Raw genomic sequence first — 20,818 nt, 5'->3', positions numbered from 1 at the left:
AAACTAGGCCACAGCTCCGCTACGACGCCTGGATCGCTATGCCACTTCCGGGTTTCCCACGGGACGCCTAGAATTCCCTACATCTGAGTTAGAAGGCTAAGAAATTGAGAGAGAAGAGAGGAATTGGTGCACTCAAATGTGAGCTCGGAACCCCCTATTTATAGACGACGATCGGAACCTCCGTTCCTCGATCGGAACGTCCGATCCCGACATCGGAGCTTTCGATCTAGCTTATCTGCCACGTGTCAAAATCTCACTGGTCGACTTCGGATAGAGGAAATCGGAACTTCCGATCCTGATCGGAGCTTTCGATCCTGCCACACGTCATGCCTGACGTAATTCGTTCGGAGCTTTCGATCGCTCTTTCGGAGCTTCCGAACCCTTCCCAAGTAATTATGATTAATTTCTTAATCACTGATTTTGGTTACGGATTACTACACATGCAATTCAGTTCAAGCGTTTCGGCTGTTAATAAAAAAAATTTGATGACACTCACCCTCGTCCATATGTCAACTTTTCAAGGGGCCTGGGTGCTGGGTGGCTGGGTCTACGTAACAAATTTTCAAATTTTTTGTTTTTGTTTTTTTTTATATTATTTAATTTAATAAATAATTATAAGACTTCACTCGAAATTTCACAGCCCTGGTGACCGTTCAGATCGATCGAGCTGCGACCAGAAATGGCAGTGTTTTTCAGAAGACTGGCAAAGTCTGCAGTCGCTTTCGGAAGCCAGGCGAAGTCCAATGCTGGCATTCGCTTCGGAACTCTCGCAGCTGCATCCGCCGGAATCTCCTCTTATTACTACTTTTCCTCGCCAAATTTGGTAATATATCACTCCTTTGATGATTTACGGCTGAATCATGCATTTTTCCCTTGTTTTCTGCTGGAATACATCATACATGTTTAATTTTTAGATCAGAATAATGAAAGCTACGATTCTGTTGGATTCACGCGCTTTCAGCTTTGGTGTTCTGCTGCTGTTTTTATGATTTATCTGAATTTATTGTTGTTGTGTTTGTTGGGTATGAAGGAGCGGTGTTTCTTTAACAACGGCCTTATTTTATTTGTAACTCAGGTTTACTTAGATCAACTCAATGAGGATGCTACACCAAAAGTTGGTATGTATTATTTCCTCCTCATGCTAAGAAGCTCGTGATTCACGTCTCATTGATTTCTTTTTATTGGTGATTGAACTGGGGCTGGTTGGATGAGAGTTCCTTCGGAAACAGAATTTTAGTTTTTTATTCATGATAGTGTCTGCGCGAGTGACTAGTAACTTCTCTGACAACTCTGGCTAGTTGTTTTACCAGTGTGGCGATAAAATTAGCCATGGGGGATTGTTTATTTGTCTTGATAAAACATGTCTCATTGGAGTTGAATTATGATGAGACCTAAGCTCCTCCACTGCATATTTGAATTTAGAAAGAAATAATAGTCCCGGTTTTATTAAACTACCTGGTAGAGTAAAACAACATAAGGGGACGTGAAAGTACCCATGATAGATGAAGCATGGTTGAACGGTGAGTTCCCAGCAGGAAGCAGTTTCCTGCAACCATAAAAGAAGCATCAATCTCTCCAGAAATTTTTTCTTGTTTTGAAAAGATTTAACTGGTTGAAAATGTTCAGCTTTTTTCAATTTCTCCAAATTTACTGATGTATATGTTAAATGAAGGATATTTTTCTTTCAACTTTGTGTATTTTAGACCTACTGAAAGCAATTGATTTGGTTCTTAACATGCAAAGTACATGACTCAGTTGGTAGTACACTGTTTTACAGTTAGTTAGTTGAGAAAAGTTTAACTGATAGTTTAGTTAAATAGTTAAACAACTTCCAAAACTTGTAACCACTAACTTGTAAGAAGAATAATTCCTGTTATATCGAGAGTGTACAATTGTATTGGATCCATTCTTTTTCGATAATCAAAACGGAATGCTTTTGTGCATCAATTATAATACCCTCATGCAACTCTTAAAAATTTCTGATTTATTCCCAAATGAAAGAATGAATAACTCTGATGCTTAAAGACCAGCTATTATAGAAAACCCACATCTAAAACCTATGAGAAGTTTTAAGTAATTGTCCCTCCACTGACTGACATGTTTTGTGGTTATTACCTCGGGGAGGAGCCCTTGAATTTTGTGATATTTTTCGATACCTTGTCTTGAGAATGGACACAATTCTATATTTAAAAAGCATCTAGCATAGTAACTGAATCTTAACTATCATGAAACAGGATGTACCTTTCTGTATAATGTATCCCAAATCCAATGTTGCATTCACATGAAAGTGTGTTTGGTTTTAATCATATAAACACTATTATAACTTGAGTTAGGAAGATGATGATGTTCAGATGCACACGGAAAAAAAGTGTTAGAACTGTATTTTATAATTGTTAGAATTTAAGCAATTTCTACATTCTTCTGGCTTTGAATTATTTTATTGGGTATATGTCTCTTCATTTCTCACCATAAATAATTTAATGTGTCACATCTATGTTCATGCATGTAAAAATTCTTCCTATAACTAATATCATATGTTATGAACCTGTGATTGCTCAACGTGCAATTTTTTGATTCTATTATTTGCTCTCAGCCCCAGCCCTGAATCCAGATAAATGGATTGAATTTAAGCTTCAAGACAAGGTGGAGGCAAGCCACAATACTCAGCTATTTAGGTTAGTCTTTTATCGGTTTTTTTACCTCTTATGTTTTGTCCCTTCGAGAAGTTTATGATCTTGAAGTATTATCATGTCTCCCACGATTCTTCGATTGCTCCATCAACTGAAGCCTTTTGCATGGGCTGCTCTCATCATAGTTAATTAGAGTGGCTGGATGTGGGTGGTGAGTTTGAGTTGGATATGATTGTTTCTGGAGTTAGTTGGGGGGGTTCGCAGAGGAGCTCTTGATGAGATTATGAGTAAGCAAGAGGAATGTGTAGTTATATAACTGGTAAGAATTATATAGTGAATTTTCGGGGTTAGCTATTTGCAGAAGAAAGAATGGCTCTCATAATTTTCAGGAGAGGGTTTTTGTGGGAACGATTTCGGATTTTCTCAAATTTTTTGAAATTACCAAATATCTCAATTCTATTCTTATACGAAGCCCTATGTTTTCTGGATGATTGATTTGATGACTAAAGAATCTTTATTAACTAATACTTACAGGCAACAGCGGCATTGAGCTGAAAGACTATTGTTATTTGTTATTTTAGGATAAATAATTTGAATTGTGTTTTATTTGTCAAGAAATCAGCCGTTCCGTTCCGCGATATTTCATAAAAAACAGCTTTGTAAATAGAACGGCCGCAACAGTCAAGAAATCAGTCGTTCCGTTCCGCGATATTCATAAAAAAAACAGCTTTGTAAATAGCACAACTGTTTCAGCCTGGAATTTTGTCACGGCTGCAACTGTTCCCATTCTAGCTAGGAGTAATTGTTGCTAGGTGAGGTTACAAATGAAGGAAATTTAATCGCAGAGAAGAGGGCGGGTAGAAATTCTCTCGAGTGGGCTCCTAGAATAGTCATGCTCATCTTTTGGTGTAATTTACAAGTTCCCTAGCTTTTAAGTTTGTGCTCACAGTAGCTCTCCTTCCTTTTTTCGTAGCACCCTAGTCTTTAAGTGAAGTTACCTTTGGAATTACATGTATCTATTTGTCATTCTCATGAATTCAGATTATGTTTTTCCTATTTTCTGGGCGGAAAGTAACCTGTACTTGTGCAGTGTACTCGAACTATCTTTGTTATATCTAAAAAATCTTCCTAGTATGTAAATTGTAATATGCATACTATGGGAAGGTCGTGCCACTATCTTATTGGCTTGACGTATGTTAGGCACACTATTCTGTCAAAAATTAAAGCAATTGTATTTCAAACTCTTTCACTGGAAGTGGTCGCTTGTTGCGACTTGTGGAGTTCTTCGTCTAAAATTATATGTAGGTGTGTGAGAACCATATCGAACTAATTCTAGCCACTTTTTCATGTTTGAGATAGGAATCAAATATTTTAGCCGACCCCCAAGCTCGATAAGTTTGATCGAACTTGGTTCATTTTGTTTGAAACTAATTATCAAGCTCCATAAAGCAAATACTCAAATCCGGGTTCGATCTCATTTAATTTTTAATACAGTTATAAATTATTATTAATACAATTTTAAAGCTTGTTAGCGTATCATGAGCTATTAAACAAATAATTCAGATTTAAATTTTGTTAAAAAATATTTGAAATTGTTCTAGCTCAAGTCGAGTTCGATAATTTCAAATACTACTGGAGCTGTAGACCCTGACTCCATTACTCTCTATGATCGGATTCCGATCGGCTCGGTTTCTCAGTATAACGCAATTCCTCATTAGCTACAATGCTTGTAGGTTCCATGCTAAAGTGTCATGTGTATGTAAGTGAAGATGATGCAGATCACTTTCATAAACCTTAGCCATAAATTCTTATATTAAATTAATTATTCATGGAACTGGTTGAGTTCAGGTGGATTTTGCCCTGCTTAAATCCCTACAGAAGTTCCTTTTCATTTGCTTAACTTATCTAAAACCTCACTTATAGTCCTTTTACTTGATACCAACAAGATTCTTTTAATACCTGAACTTTTCTAAGTTTATAAGAAACTCTTGAGCTTAGAGATGAACTCTTCCATTTGGTAATTATCAATTGTTGTTATTTGTCTTTTCTGTTGCACCAATATTTAGTGACCAAGCCTCCAAAATTAAGTCTTCTAGGCCATAAACATTTCAAATTTGTTGTTCACTGTTAACATGTTTTTCAGATCTTCTAACACTGGTATTTGACTCCACGAGTTGTGATGGTGCAAAATTGTTGATGCAAAATCAGTGACTTATATATGCTCTTTGTCCTCTGATTAATGATGTTGACACCTGTTTTATTTTTATTTTTTTTTTGTATTTTTATTTAATGGTAGATTTTCATTTGATCCCAATCTGAAGTTAGGTCTTGATGTTGCTTCTTGCCTTATTACAAGGTAAGTTCAGAGAAACTTGTTAATTTCCGCATAATTCTTTTTTTTTTTGTCAGTTAAGTTTTTAAAGTTCTTTGCTACAATAATGTGCAATTTGTCCTATCTGTCGTCTTTGACATGTCTCACTGTTGATTTTATGTAGGGCTCCAAAACAAACCGATGCTGATGGAAAAACCAAATACGTGATTCGCCCGTAAGTTATTAAAAATTGTACAGCAGTAGTTTACCTTATCTTTGATGAGTTCAAAGGTGCTAGTGGTCACATAAAAGTCCCACACTTCCCTACCTTGATGATTACTCCTGACTCCTTTTATCTAATGTGTTGGTATCAATTAAAAAAACATATAAATTCAGTTTCTTTCATAACTATTGTTCTGGCCTCTGGGTGTCAGATCTGATTCTGCTGTAGCTGCTATTATTGTAGAAGCATAAGTTGAATAACCAACAAAATTCTTAGGAGAAGCAGCGATCGTCGAATTCAAATTTGCCTATGTTTTATTAGATGCTCATCATGTTTCAAGTGGCCTATTCATTTTTTAAACAACCTGTTTATACTGATGAAACTCCGGTCGGCTAACCCTCATTCTCAACTGCCTGATCCTTGCTGAGATTTTGTACGAGGGCTAGTAATACGAAGCAATGAGATCAATATGCAATAAGAATTTTTTTTCTCAAGCTTCCTGTATCTGCAGATACACTCCTATATCAGATCCAGATGCTAAGGGATACTTTGATTTATTGATAAAGGTATTCTTTTAAAATTGATTTCCATCCTTTACAATAATCGTGTATGCCTTTTTTCATCAGTCTCGGGGCTTTCTTTTTTATGAAAACGTTTTCCTATTTATTCAATCATGTCACAGGTGTATCCTGAAGGTAATATGAGTCAGCATTTTGCTAGCTTAAAATCAGGAGATGTGGTGGAAATGAAAGGGTAAGTAGTTCAGGGATCATTATGTCTAAATAAAATGTTATCTTTGTATTAATCAGCTAATATGCTTGTTTTATCCAGGCCCATCGAAAAACTGAGATACAGTCCAAACATGAAGAAACATATCGGCATGGTAGGATCATCATTAGAATTTCACTTTAGTGTGTATTGTGCAAGTAAAGTAGATTAAAGTGACTCACAGTTCAAAATAAGAATGGGCTTGGATAGCTATAATTTAAATTTATCCTCAGAATGTGCAATTCTAGTGTGTTGACTGCCTGTGGCATGTCTTGGTTCACAAAAATAAGTCCAAGACGAGGATATTTTATATCACTTTGAATTACACTCTGGCTTGACGTAGGAATGGATAGAGGTGAAAAAGTGAAAGTATGGGAAACTAGCGAAACAGATTTACAAATTAATAAATCCACAGGATATTATTAGTTAGCCATCAACTAATATCACTCTTCTTCAAAAGGATGTCAATGATGCCAAAGAAGTTAGAATTATTTGCATACTTTTGTACACAATAGTTATGCAACGTGGGTGGGGACTGTGGGAAGTCAGTGGGTGGCAAAAATTGCATATTTACCCTTTAACCACCACAAAATGAAGGCCAATATATTCTTCCTACTTTTGATTGAGTGGTACATATGTCTAAGGTTGTCATGAGATCCAAAGTGTGATATATTTTAGATTGGTACTGAATTGTATTTTCAAAGTTGTGGATCATTTGAACTCAACATGACTTTCTATATGAAAGTGTGATTGTTGTGACCCGAATCACCAACATGGCCTCTCAAATGTAGTTTTGATGATAGTTATGTTTTTTGAAGCACTAGGCGAACTTCAACAGATGCGTATTGTAGAGCTGAGGCACATTCTAGGTGTGTGCTTTGCTGTTATGCTGCAACACGCCCAAAAAAATACGATATATAATGCAATATTTAATTTACAAGATGTTAAAAACAACAATAGAAAAGCTAGAAGCAAAAGTAAGTAACTATACGTCGCATTTAATTTTGAATTTATTATCTCTACACTTGAGGGGTGTGCTCAAACAGGGCCTTGAGCCTATAAAGTGAACCAAGACCGAGACTTTATGGTTGAGGGCTGAGGCGAGTGCTTCAACGAAAGATAGTGCCTTGACTTGTGTCAAGGTTCAAGGTGAGCTTTGTCGAGCCTATCACCTGCCTTGTGGGCTTTCGATAAATATGGTTTTAATACTAGATATAGCAATAATGTATCGTTTAATACCCTGAATCGGAAGAGCACTAGTTTCATGCTGCAAGTGAAGTCAACACTATAATCCATGGATTGTGAGATTTAAGAGGTGCCTATGGGGACCATTTTACACTCTGACTACCAATGGCATGTATGTGGTGAATTGGACGTGGTTGGGACTGAAATATGTATCTGGTTAACTGAATCTTGAGTACCTTACTGTATGTTGGTGAACTGTTGTGCAATGGGACTACCCTTTAATCATGACTAGGCCTAGAGAGCCTTTACCATCGTACTCTCTTGATAATTAGTACTCCATCAATTGCCTCAACCCAAATGTTACACCCCTTGATACATTGTGTGCCGTCGATTTCTAGTGGTTTGGCTAAAGCTATTTCCCATATCAGAATTTCTCAAGTGTGCCAAAATTTTTGAATTTTTTCTATGATTGTGTCTTGTTGGCCATATTACTTGTGACAGTGAGCGGCTAGCTAATCACCAGAGAGTTGGTGTAATTTCGATATATGTGGACTGTGAACTTAAATACTCTATTTAATTTGCTGAAGAATGTGATAATCATGCATCTAGTTAGGTTCGTCGAACCATTGTGGCATATTCACTTCTCACATTTTTATTCAGATTGCCGGAGGATCTGGAATTACTCCAATGCTTCAGTTGATAGATGCTATCGTTAAGAACCCAGATGATAATACCCAAGTAGGCCTCGACCGTTTTTTTTTTTCCCTTTTTGGGTTTTTTTAAATCACTTTTTCTGCTTTAAGAAACTAATCAATGTGATTTTTGGAAATAAATGATGAGCTTTTACTCTTTTAGGTCTCCCTGCTCTATGCTAACGTATCTCCTGATGACATACTTCTCAAAAAGAAACTTGACCTACTTGCTGCGAGCCACCCAAACTTGAAGGTGCTACAACCATCAACTTAACCTTTGTTATTTGTGCAGAAATTTGCTGCTTCCTTTTTTTTTCTCCCTTAATTTGTTTTGTGAGCCAGATCTGCTTACATCTCTGATTCAGGTATTCTACACCGTCGACAAGCCAACCAAGGATTGGCATGGAGGCACTGGTTACATATCAAAGGACATGGTTGTAAAAGGCTTGCCCAGTCCCAGTGATGATACACTTGTTCTTGTAAGCTTCTTTGCTTTGAATATCAGTGCCATTTCAATCACCTATGACTAATTTATCCGCCTCAAGTAAATGAATGTAAAAGGTGGCTTTCAACGGTCTAAATTTGTTATAGAATAAGTGATGGACAAGGATGGTGACCTAACCCCATCAATATAATCTGATAAGGCAGCGTGAGAATTACTGCGAGGGTTATGTTTGGAAAGGGTAAAGTACTTAGTAACAGTACAACGTGTAGTAACCACTGTCTGTGTCTAGACACATGCAGTTTTGATAATAAAGGAGATAAAAATCAGTGCATTTACGCTTTAGTTGTTTCTTTTTCTTGTTAGACCTGGAGAGCTAGTTTGTAATTGGAGCCACTCAAATTTTCTGCTGTTACACGCATTTTATTACCTTAACTTTACAAACAGTAGTATCACCTGCATTACTGTCAATACCACATCTCAGTCTCCAACCCCGCAATGGAATTACTAGTGTTTCTATCTGCTTCAATGTGGTTTCTTATGTTTTTGAGAGATAAGTCTGGTGTTGTTTTCTGGGACTAGGGGGTCTCCACTGGATACTCCGCGAATGGAGAGTTATTAGCACAGTGAATGATGGGAAAGGTGACAGCTGCAATAGATGGTAGAATTTAGTAGACAAACGAGTGATCAGTAGATGTCTGTTTGGTGGTATCAGTTGTGTGAACTCATATCCATAGTTAATTAAAGTGCATCGAATGCCAGTGACTATGTGTATATTGGTGGTTCATGTATCCAAATATTTTAATAATTGAAGGAGCAAAAGCAAAACTGATGTTATGGTTCGAAAGCAATATTTGCCTCTTCGACAGAACTGATTGCATTATTTTTACGCGTGAATTTGTTTCGCTCGTTGCTGTATCTTTTCCAGGTTTGTGGCCCTCCTGGACTGATGAAACATATATCCGGAGACAAGGCAAAGGATCGGTCACAAGGCGAGGTACACATATTTTTCCAATGAACCAAAAAAACTCCCCTCTTTTGCCACCTTTTTCTCTTTAATAATTTCCATCGCCTGATTATTTTCTCTTCGCAGCTGACTGGCATACTCAAGGAAATTGGCTTCACAGAAAACATGGTTTTCAAATTCTGACTTCCAATTTTGATGATCACGAATGAGGTGCTAAATAAATGTACTTGTAAAGGGCTTACAAATTACGCAAAAATACGATTTCGCAAGAACGCAGTTTCCTCCCTAACCGTCATGGATGTTTAGTGTCTGGAATATATATCTATGGACGATGAATATATTTTTAAACAATAGGGGTTCGTTCGTTCCATCTTCTTTGATATTTGTTTCTATATGATATGATGAATGTGGAAAATGAGCAAGTGTTGAATATATCCTCAGAAGTGTCGCACTCCCCAACAAAATAAACACACAAAAAAAATAAAAGGATGAAAAGTGAAACATTCTGAAATTCACATTCTGGGAGTAGATTTTATTGTTTTTGTCCTTTGTTGAGTTTCTGATTTGACATTGTTGATTCATTTTGCTGTTTCTGTTTAATGTTTGAGCTTTAGAAAAAAATTTTTGAAAGAGAGCGTTTTGTGTTAGGTTATATCCTACCACATGGGTATTATCTCATAGGATAGATGGCAATCACTGGTTGGTTCAAATCATGTGGATCCCACTAAATTATATGGCGGCCCACATGATTTGAACAAATAAAATACATACACCTGTTCCATAGGATAATATTCATGGGTAGGTTGAAATTTTCCGCTTTTTGTCGGGATATTTTGTTATTTAGATCGGGTCAAACTTTCTTTTTTTAAAAAAAAAAAAACCCTTCCGGTATATTGTTATTGATATACACCACTGAAACCAAGGTTAGATAATCAAATGTCTAAGGTTTTGTTACAATTAATTATTGAATTCGAGATATCGTTTCGAATTTTAGATTTGTTTCAAATAGATTACAAGTTATCAGCGCTTAACATTTGAGATTTGATTGAGTGTTTAATGAATAAAAAATCATTTATATTATTTATTATAAATTTATAATGTTAGTTTATTTTTAAAAATAAAAATAAAAAATTTTGGGTTCCTATGGTGTTGTTGGGTTGTGGGCACGCCTTTGATCATTCATTTATATAACTGTTTGAACTTTGAACTTTGAATACCAAAGTGTCATCAATTTAATATGTATTGTCCATCTGGGTATCAAACATGTTTTATGTCGGTCTTTCTTTCTTCCACACGATATGGGTATATACGTAGTGGTTGGGGGGGGAGGGGAGGTGGGGAAATTGAATACATAATGTAAAAAAAATTTGAATGCATATTTTTATATTATTTTTAGGCCTGAAATGATGAACTAAATATTAAGAATTTTAGATTAAGATTAAAAAAAATTATTAGGTAATTTTAAAATATTAAAAATGATAAAATATGATAAATAATAATAATAGATAACTAATGAGATATTGTTGGTGATAAGTTTGAGGGGAGGTTAAAAAAATGAAGATTTGAGAGTATTTCTGTAAAATTAAGTAATTTTTTTATCTAATTTATTGGAAATTAGTTAATAAAAAGATAGATTATATCATGCAAAAATATATAATCAAATATCACTAAAAAAAACTAAATCCGTGTTGGTAGTAAACTGATGTATTCGATAGAACAATTGATATAAATTAATTGCAAATGCAAGACAAATTCAAAAGTTGCCTACATATACATATAATTAATAATATTAATTACAATTATTTTACTCTACATTTTGAGTACTATAAGAAACATGTCCCTTGAGAGAACATACATTAATAATTACATCAAATCGAAGTAAAAGAGAGGTAAACATGGAAATAGTACATGATTTCTAATACTAAAATTTAGGGACAAAATAAATATCATAAAATTATTAACTATCTAGTCATCTTTATATGACTAAAAATTAAAACTTGTTCGATTTACGCTGTTTATTGGAGTGTAACTTGGCCCGCTCGAAAATCGGGCACAAGCCGCAACCCGAGAGCCTAGGAGAAGGTGGTTCGCTTATGGCTGGGACCTCCTTGATTGTAGTTGTCACGCGATATGTGTTGTGTGTGTTTACGCATATCACAACAACGGATTTTACGTCTTGGTCATGTTGCGAGTTTTGGATTTTCGCTATTTTTTGGAGCTCGCCGGAGAAGTACTTTTGGTCATCCCAAACTAACCCAGAAGACCCTTGCCTTCTAAATGATGTTCCTGATCTTTGCAAACCTGTCATATCTTCTGTTTACTTTTTTTTTTTTTTTTTTTTGCCAATTATATTGGATCTCTCTTTCTCTTAATCAAAGCCAAGATATCTTGATGATTTCTTTGGTGTTGGCTACTGCAAATTGATTGATTTGGTAATGTTTAACTTCATTTTTGTTTCCAAGCTTGTGATATATATATGTGTGCGTGTGTTCATGGCCCATGGGATGTAATATTTCAAATGGACTAGAGAAAATAACAAATATAGAGTCGTATGACAAGTGAGGTCGCAATGAAGCATCTCTATGTTCGGTTGAGGCCAAAAGGGGAATTGGTCAATTGACTACTACTACAGATGACTTGAGAAAACTATTATGGTTCTTTTAAAAAAAACAAAACGAAAATAATGAAATAGATATATTATTATGTTGATGAGAAAGAACACTATGAGTATTACTCAAATCATATATCCGATGGTCAATATCTCTATATATGAGCATAATTAATGAGATATTGCTGATTTGGCAAATCATGGAGCATTGGATTTATGGTTAGGGTAAAACTCTTAAGGTAGGTTGAACTCTACATATTATTTTTTTGACTGAAAAACCTGTAAATTTATTGATGATTATCGTCCATTACAAATCGAACCAACCAGGAAGGAAATTCCTCATTCAACCAAACAAACGGTGAGGGGGAAGAAAAAACAAAACTAGCAATGTTATGAGCTACTCTATTAGCCGATCTAGACACATGGAAGAATTCGAAAACCACCGGTTTCTGCAATCTTCGTCTGATATCCTTTGCGCATAATCTTTCATATTCAAGATTCTCCTGATCAGCCATGACTGCTTGCACTGTCAAAAGGAAATCGGTCACTACCTGCACATCTCTGAAATTCTTTTCATATAGTAGGTTCGCCCCTTCTCGAATAGCCAGTAACTCTTTGTGAACCACTGATATCGATTGATTAATCTGTTTTCCAAAAGCCAATAATAATCTGCCTTAATTATCTCGAACCACTCCACCCACACTAAACTGGTTAAGATTTGTATTAACGGATGCATCCACATTTAGCTTCAAGCAGTTGGCATCTGGCTGCTTCCACACTGTCTCTAATCTCCTTTCAACGTGCCCAGGAGAAACTAGTTCCATTGTACTGGCCTCCCGAAAATTAGTAAGGAAAGCCGAGCTCCAAGTAATCTGCTCTGTTAAAGGTTTTGTTCTGTCGCCATGAATGAAATTCTGCTTTTCCTTCCAAACTGGCCAAGCTTGAATCGCAAATTCCTCAAACTCTTTCTTTGACAGTTGTGTTTGCATCCACAGACAAAGATCCATGGTACTGGCTCCCTTAGCTACTTTTATCGTGCAAACAAAACCAGTCTTACTCCACCAATGTTTTATCGCAGGGAAGAAGAATAGTGCATGGCAAGTGGTATCTGCATAAAATCCGCATAGATCACAAGCTGTATGAACCGGTACATGATGTCGAGCCAAATTCAGATTAGTCGGAATACTGTCATGCGACACGCTGGCCACAATTCCTCTGCTCCACTAATATGCTACATTTCATGCTCCACCAATGAGTGGAATGACATGTGTATTTTTTACTTGCTAATTTTTATCAAACAAAATCTATTAGATATATTTCCTAATTAAATAACCTCTCATATATCAACAGAATCATTCCAAAAACAAAATTATCTTTATATAATAATGCCTCACGAACAAAAAAATATTTTTAAAAAATAAAAAATAAGGATTGACACAAAGATACTAAAAAAATTAATTAATCCGAAAATTTATTTTATTTATGTAATATATATATATATATTTATATATCATAATAAAAATAAATAAAAAAATTTTGGGATTGAATATTTATTAGGTATTTTTTTATACTTTTTCTATTATAGTTATTGTTTTTTTAATGCAGTTAACCACTTTTTATTATGTGATATTTTTGTTAATGAAAAGTGGAATTTTTGGATAAATTTAAATTTTTTTGGTATCTCTGTGTTAACCTCACTCTGTTGATATTTTTATCATTTATATATCTTACCTACTGGACATTGGATCACCACTCGATGAGGTTTTGTTCTATTTTTTTCATTTTGTGTTTAAATATTTTTATTGTTATGATGATATATATAATAATAGAAAGAAAATAAAATCATTCGGATAAATTAATTTTGTTTAGTCTCTTTGTGCTAATCATTAAATTTTTTTTTGAAACATTAATTTTTTAAAAAATATTTTTATGTTCGTTGGAATTAAAAATCATTCTGTTTTTGGAATGATTTTGTTCATATACAAAAGGCTGTTTAGGAAAGATATCTAAGACGTTTTGTTTATAGTAATTAACAAGTCAATGACCAAAAAATTAAAAATAAAATACACGTGTCACTCAATTGATTGGTGGAGCATGGAGTGTAGTATATTAGTGGAGCAGAGGAATTGTGGCCATTATTAGATGATGATTTATCCTCAAATTACTTGATTTTTAAAAACTTTACAAAAAATTAAAGGTATTTAAAATGTCGACAGATTTATAATAATTTCATCTAATTTTATTAAGTAGGGGTGGTTTTTCGGTATACCTTATTACAAATATTGGTATGAAAAAATTAATACCGATACCGATAGTAAAATTCCGAAACTTTGGTAGAAAAAAAAATTCATATTGATACCGTATAGATACCGAAAAAAAATTCGATATACCGAAAAAATGTCTGTATATCGAAAAAATTTCGGTACGGTATGCCAAAATTCCGGTATTTTGGTAAGGTATGACATCCCTAATATTAAGTACAAAAATTAAAGCCTAAGATACAACTATAAAATGTCAAAAACTGTATTTAATTCAACCTAAAGATTGAGATCAACGTTTGATTGAAAAATGTCCATTTCAATTATAATCTCTATATAAACCCTAGTTAATTCGTTTAATTAATTACTTTACTTATTTATCGTCCATTGTAAATTAATATATAATTAAAAACTAGTTATATGTTATTCCCGTTCAATAGATAGTTTCAAAAAAAAAATATTTAAAAAGTCATCATCATAAATTACAAAATCCATGAGATTTCATCAAAAAGTTTACAAATATCTATAAAAGTCTGAAAAACAAAGTTATAAGATTCCGTGAAATCTTAAATAGTGTTTGTAATTTTTTAAAAAAATTATTATGAATTTTTTTTTATTCCGTGATATTCGCAAATAAGTATAAATCTATTAATTAACTCCACAAAAGTATGTAATTTGAAAAATATTAGTAAATATCTACAACAAATGCACCTATGTTAGATAGAGTAAATATATAATCAACTAATATATCATCATTAGTACGTAAAGATAACTTAGTAACAAATATAGAATTCATTAGTAACAAATACAATTTTCTCACTTTCTTAGGTTTAGTGACGTTTACCGAATAAATATCATATTTGTGATATATATAGCTCAAGTGACATTTACCAAACTTAATTATTTATCACGCATCTTTTGTAAGCTTCGAAATTTTTTGTCATCCTAGACAAATAATGGTGTACCCAATTGAAGGATACTCTAGCCGTAAATTGTTACTAGATCCAATTGAAGGTTCTTTATTATCTCTCGACATCTATATTTATTCTGATTTCGAGTTTAGTTCAACATAGTGTTGAAGATGTTACCAACATGCTAAATTCAATAGTCAACACAAGATTAAAAATATTTTTACGTGAGGTTAATCATGGATCCCACGTATTTAGATCAATGATGATCATTTGAATCAAATTATCCTTGTATATTTTATAATATTTCAAACATACATATATTCAGGGAAGCAGAAATGTGATTCATTGAAGAACCAAATTTGAGACACGGTATCTGAATCGACATATAAATCGTTTGACATTGAAGACCCAAATTTAAGACACGATATCTGAATCGACATTCAATTATAACAATCTCGTCTCTTTAACTCAAAATAAAAAAGACAAAAATAAAAATTTTAACCAACACAACTAAACAGTCAAACACCAAATTCAGACAATTAGAAGCAATGTTCTAAAGTGCTAGGAGGGCGGCGACCCACCGCTAAACGTTTAGCCGCCTAAGCCGTTTTTTTTAAACCTAAATAATAAATAACTTAGGATATTCATGAGTTTTACTATAAAATATAATTTTTATGTCTTATGTTTTTCAGTTTTTGTACGAAACTCTTGTAAAATTTTAAGAATAATAATAATAATAACAACAACATAGATATTAATAAATATCAAGTCTTCATATGTAATATCAGATTTAATTTTTTGCTTGACTTTCTTTTTTGTGCTTCTTCTTTTCTTCTGTTTTTGTTTCTAGCGTCAAGTTTCTCTCTTTTAGTTTTTGATTTTTAAATTTTTTTTATAAAAAATAGTAACCGCCTAGGCGGATTTCGACCAGCCTAGGCGGCTTCCGGGAGATTAAGCGAGCAAAGTCTAAATGCATGGCCTAGCAAGAAAGCGAGGCGGTGGGCAATCGCCTACCGTCTAAGCGCCACCTTTTAGAACACTGATTAGAAGTAATTATTCAATCATTCATACTCAAACTCGTGTAAATTTTGGCAAAATTTATTGCATCATACCTTTTGTAAAAAAAATTTTGAAAATTTGAAACGTTTAATTATGATCAAATATTCCATCATAAACAATCTTTCTTTGGCTTCAGAAGGAGAGACTAATCCCATCTCATCAATGGGAATCAAATGCCAAAAAAACACACTAAAATAGGCGGATAGGAGTGTTCTACTTTTCTTTTCATCTCTTCTAGATCTTCAACACAAAGGGTACGCGATAGCTGAAGGGCGATGAGAATTCCTGGAATCGTACCCCGGAAATGGAGTTTTATTAAACCTCTACCGATCTTCATCTTCAACTAAAATTTTCTTGCACGCCTCGTAGCACATGAAAGAAATTCCTGCGGCAGGGACTAATTTCATGCAGCTCGGACCCAACCCTCGATAAAGGCCCTCTACTCCTTCGTGTTTGAGTATACTTATCAGGGCATGAAGCATATTTCTGTACTGTCTACCATTGAGCGCGCCAGCTTGCATATGTTTCCGAGCTACTTCAAGAGGAAAAGTTGCAGTGCTCGAAATTGCACCAGCAGCTGATCCTATCAAGAGCGTGGCAATATTTTCGATTTCATCCTTGTCAAAAACCTTCTTGTAAGCTTTTCTTAATGCGTCATAAGCAAAATAATTCGTGGCAGCATATGGAATTACTCCTATTATACTCGGTGTAAGACCTCTATAAAGCTCAGCAGGTCCCTCCTCCCGCACTATTTTCACGAAAGCATCCATGAGATTTTTGTATGCACCTCTCTGAGGATGATAAAAGTAACGCATATGAAACATGGTGATAAGAAAATAGATAAATAAATGACAAGGAAATGGAGTTCTCGTACCTGAATGGTTAATCGAGTTTTGAGCAGCTCAAGTGGATAGGTACATATGGTAGAGCTGATTCCAGCCATAGCACCGGCAATTAGAGAAATGGGTACGTGTATTTTGGGTTGTTCTCCAGGTTTAGGAGTCAAATGGTTCTTTACCGTATCATACGCGAATAACTGCAGTTATCAAAGAGAATATGTCAAGGAAAGAAGCCAAGATAACGCTTGCATGTCCCAACTCCCACATCAGCTCCATAATAATCGGTAGAGTGAAAAAATATTTGGTATGCCCTCCCCTAATAGAACAGACAAATCTACTAGGTTTGTGCTCTCTCCTCTTGGCTCTGTTGATGTATAGCCAATTAATACTACTACTCTTATTGAGAACGGACAAAACGAAATGCAACATAAAAAAGCTACCATTAGGACTGTTTTGATACTGTAGCTTGTATCCACATTTTCAACCGGACGAAAGTGAAAGCACCAAATTAACATTGATGCATCAGTGAGTTGTCTAAAGTAAATTATTATGGGTGCCCGCTACGCGATAATTGGAAAACTATCATAGGTTCCACATCAACTCCACGCTAAATAAAGGAGATTAGCATATAAACACGAGGGCTCCCACACCTAATGGGCTAGTTTCTTGGATTTAGGCTATCCTACTCTGCTCATAAAAGAACAAAGAATAACCTGGTTCCAAAGATTCTGAAGATTTCGAAGTTAATTGAAAATTTGGCACCCCAGTGTCATCTCTCAACCATTAATATTCAGCAAATCTGTGTGTTTCACAACACATTTAAAAACAGAAGAATGAAAGGACGCTTTCCTTCACTAATTTTAGCATATGAACGAACAAATAAAGCTCAGCAAATCTTGACACTCAACGAGTTCAGATTTCTATCAGCAAGCCAATCCAGATGAAGATTCTGATATAATTAACTTCCATAGAATATCATCATTAACAATAGTAACCACAAGCAACATAACATTTTGAATCCACTAGTTCTCTAATGCGAACTTGCCCAAATAAAAGACAATGCCACACTAAATGCGAAGTCCAAACTAAGACAGAAACACAGAACAGACTAAACTACCTCTATCGCTTTGCTTGGTGCAACCCGAATCACATTAACCAGATTGCCTCTAAACAACCCCTGCCATCCTTCATGCTTCATGATATCCCGAAACACTTCAGCCATTGAATGGCCACAAGTCCCGACCATCAAATGAGTCCTAATCGTCTCCAAAGGCGCAACCGTTGTCCGGGACACAGCACCAGCAATCGCCCCGCTGATCAACCTCCTCAGAGACGGATTTCTTATCGTTAATTTCAACCTAAGACCCTGTTTCCTATTCTTTTTCTTCAGCAACACACCTTCCTCCTCCACTTCCAATGCTTCTCCAACCTCCAACTCCGGCATGCTGCCCACAAGTAGGCCGGGTTCGGGTGGCACGTTTTTACAGAAAAAGCTCGAGGGTAGAACCTTAAAACGATCGGTGGAATTAGGAGAGTTAGGTGACAAGCCAAAGCCAATTCCCATCTGCCCCACACTTGCAAATAGTCCTCCAAGATTATATTTTTCATCTTGAGGACACCACAAGAACCCTATTCCGGAATTTGCCGGCAACCCCTCATCTCCAATTCTTTCAGCACCCATTAATCTTCTTCCATCCATATTACCCAGATCAAAAGGTCACAAATCTTGCGCTTAGAAAGTACGCAACACCACCACCTACCTAATCACAGTTGAGCATAAAAATGGTAAATTAAATATTGTAATAGTTGGCAACAGTAAATAAATAAATGCACAACAAGAACATGCGGGTAGGAATATTCCGTCGCATCGAAAACAAGAAGCAAGAGAAGAAATTACCCGGATTGCCTTTGCCCAAAAAAAAACTATCTTTTTTCAGAAAAAGGTTTTCGTTTTTCCCTTGTTTGGCTGCTCTATCCTTCCTCCCCTCTGAGAGCTAAGCAGAGAGGGGAAGTCACCAGCAGCTTTTCCCTTATGTTTATGCTCTAAATTTGTTGCTTTTTCTATGCCCAATGCGTTGCTTGTGGGCTCGCTGACCTTTGGGTGTCGGAGAAGTTAATGCAGAATCTAAAAAATTAAGGGTTTTTTTTTTATATATATTTGATATATAAATTATATTATAATTTTATAAATTATAAAATACACAAGTGTGTATATCAAAATAAAGCAAGGAGTACATGAAGATTGAAGAGGTAGTCGGAGTTGGTAAAGTAGATAGACATTTATTGATCAGAAGCTCAATTTTTTTATCAACGTTTTTTTGGATGAGCATGTCGCACATAGTTTGCTAAATATAATTTATTTAGTTAGCATGATTTACATGTTATTACTTTAGTTTGAAACTTAACCAAATGCAGATCAAAAAATAGCATTACGAATTATATTATCATTAAAAAAAGAAAAAAAAACTAGCGAGGTCTTCCAAAAGAGGTCTTCCAAAATAGTTATATATTATTCTTAATATGAAAGATAGATATTATGAAGTTTAGAGGTACAAACGAACCGAATCGGACCGAATAATGCTAAAAATTTAAGGATCGAATTAAGTATATTCGAGCTCGAGCTCGAATCGAAACTCGAAATTTTCAAATATTTTGGCTCGAGCTCGGCTCGAAATAAAGTTCGAGTTCGGTTAGAAATATTCGAACCTATTCGTGAACTATTCGAACTATTACTCGTATATTATGGTTCGAAAAGCTCGAAATGTCCAAAAAAAGATCGAAATTTATATATATTTATTGTATAATTATATTATATTAATAAAATATTAAGGCTTGCGAACTATTCGCGAACTATGGAACAAAATTATTTTGGTTCGAGCTCGGCTCGAAAAAAGTTCGAACATGTTTGAATTCGACTCGAGTTCGATCAGTTCGAATACAAATCAAATATTTATCGAGTCATCTCAAAAAGCTCGCGAACTAGCTCGATTCATTTATATCCCCTATTATGATCTGTTTATCCTACGTTTGAAAGTTTTACACATGATAAAAGTTACACCTCTAATATTTGTCATCTCATTTTACAAATAAGTTAAAACAAGTTCAAAAATTTGTTGCCGGTCTAATGCAAATCCTCCTGGCTAGTGGCTCCTCCTATATGATATGTTTGCCGAATTTGACTCGTACTTCTGATTTCTACTCTCACAAACGCCCAAAGTTGACTCAAATGTTTCCTTTTTTATTATTTGGTGTTCTTCTCTTCCATTTGGTTTATGAATATTTATGGATTTGATATCTTTTCAATTCAAATAGTTTACTCATTTTCCAATTAACTCAAAGACACTTGGCATTTTCTATTTGTTAACTTGTCTTTATCGTCATGATAAACCAATCTAACTGAATCAAATATGAATAAATTTTGTGAGTCAAATATATTTTGAGTTTGAGTAGGATTTGAAATTTTAATAACTCAAATATTTTTGCTTGAATCAAAGTTCAAGTTTGATTATTAAAACATGGATCAAGTATTTATCGAGTGTGTTCGAGAAAATTGCAAACCGGGTCAATTCAATTATATTTCACACGCGAATCCAATTTTAATTTATCTCCTTTATTTGACTTAGCTTGTGATAAAATTTGAGATCTGGATCCCGTGTTATAGAGAGATAAACAACATAGGATGTTGTGCATTGAAATAACATTTTCTAATTCATATCGCATGTTTAAATAATAGTTTATTTAATTGATTACACACGTGAAATATTGTCAATAATTATATATATTTCAATGCACAACGCCAATATTGTTTCTCTCTCCACAGCAAACAATTTTTTCCTAAAATTTAACGGATCGTGCATACATTTTTGAAATGTTATCGATCTTTATAACACCTAGACAAACATATTTAAACAATCTAGGTATTATA

The 20,818-nt window shown here is 34.6% G+C and overlaps 3 protein-coding genes across 5 annotated transcripts; 1 reads left to right on the top strand and 2 right to left on the bottom strand.

Annotated features, from left to right (window-relative positions):
• Nucleotides 1–548: 548 nt before the first annotated feature.
• LOC140887066 (NADH-cytochrome b5 reductase-like protein) lies at nucleotides 549–9,566 on the top strand. Of its 2 annotated transcripts, none has more exons than XM_073294088.1 (13): nucleotides 549–823; nucleotides 1,076–1,118; nucleotides 2,600–2,675; nucleotides 4,927–4,986; nucleotides 5,126–5,176; nucleotides 5,676–5,730; nucleotides 5,847–5,917; nucleotides 5,996–6,047; nucleotides 7,778–7,855; nucleotides 7,973–8,062; nucleotides 8,175–8,288; nucleotides 9,180–9,248; nucleotides 9,345–9,566. In XM_073294088.1, the coding sequence occupies exons 1-13, from the start codon at nucleotides 680–682 to the stop codon at nucleotides 9,399–9,401; spliced, it is 960 nt and encodes a 319-aa protein (XP_073150189.1). In that variant the 5' UTR covers nucleotides 549–679; the 3' UTR covers nucleotides 9,402–9,566. The 2 variants fall into 2 exon arrangements, with proteins under 2 accessions (XP_073150189.1, XP_073150188.1); XM_073294087.1 differs by having other exon boundaries at nucleotides 550–823; nucleotides 2,594–2,675.
• Nucleotides 9,567–11,208: 1,642 nt separating this feature from the next.
• LOC140888393 (uncharacterized protein At1g15400-like) lies at nucleotides 11,209–11,526 on the bottom strand. Its single transcript, XM_073296070.1, has one exon. It carries the CDS (start codon nucleotides 11,524–11,526, stop codon nucleotides 11,209–11,211), a length of 318 nt encoding a protein of 105 aa, XP_073152171.1.
• A 4,562-nt stretch (nucleotides 11,527–16,088) lies between these two features.
• On the bottom strand, nucleotides 16,089–18,982 carry LOC140891247 (adenine nucleotide transporter BT1, chloroplastic/mitochondrial-like). 2 transcript variants are annotated; one of them, XM_073299638.1, is made up of 4 exons: nucleotides 18,791–18,982; nucleotides 18,011–18,649; nucleotides 16,929–17,090; nucleotides 16,089–16,845 (listed from the first exon to the last, which is right to left on the bottom strand). In XM_073299638.1, the coding sequence occupies exons 2-4, from the start codon at nucleotides 18,590–18,592 to the stop codon at nucleotides 16,378–16,380; spliced, it is 1,212 nt and encodes a 403-aa protein (XP_073155739.1). In that variant the 5' UTR covers nucleotides 18,593–18,649; nucleotides 18,791–18,982; the 3' UTR covers nucleotides 16,089–16,377. The 2 variants fall into 2 exon arrangements, with proteins under 2 accessions (XP_073155739.1, XP_073155738.1); XM_073299637.1 differs by having other exon boundaries at nucleotides 18,011–18,653; nucleotides 18,791–18,981.
• Between the last annotated feature and the right edge of the window lie 1,836 nt (nucleotides 18,983–20,818).

The sequence above is a fragment of the Henckelia pumila genome, chromosome 3 (genome assembly GCF_033568475.1).
Source record: "Henckelia pumila isolate YLH828 chromosome 3, ASM3356847v2, whole genome shotgun sequence".
Lineage (NCBI taxonomy): Eukaryota > Viridiplantae > Streptophyta > Magnoliopsida > Lamiales > Gesneriaceae > Henckelia > Henckelia pumila.
This window is presented reverse-complemented; position numbering and strand designations above follow the sequence as displayed.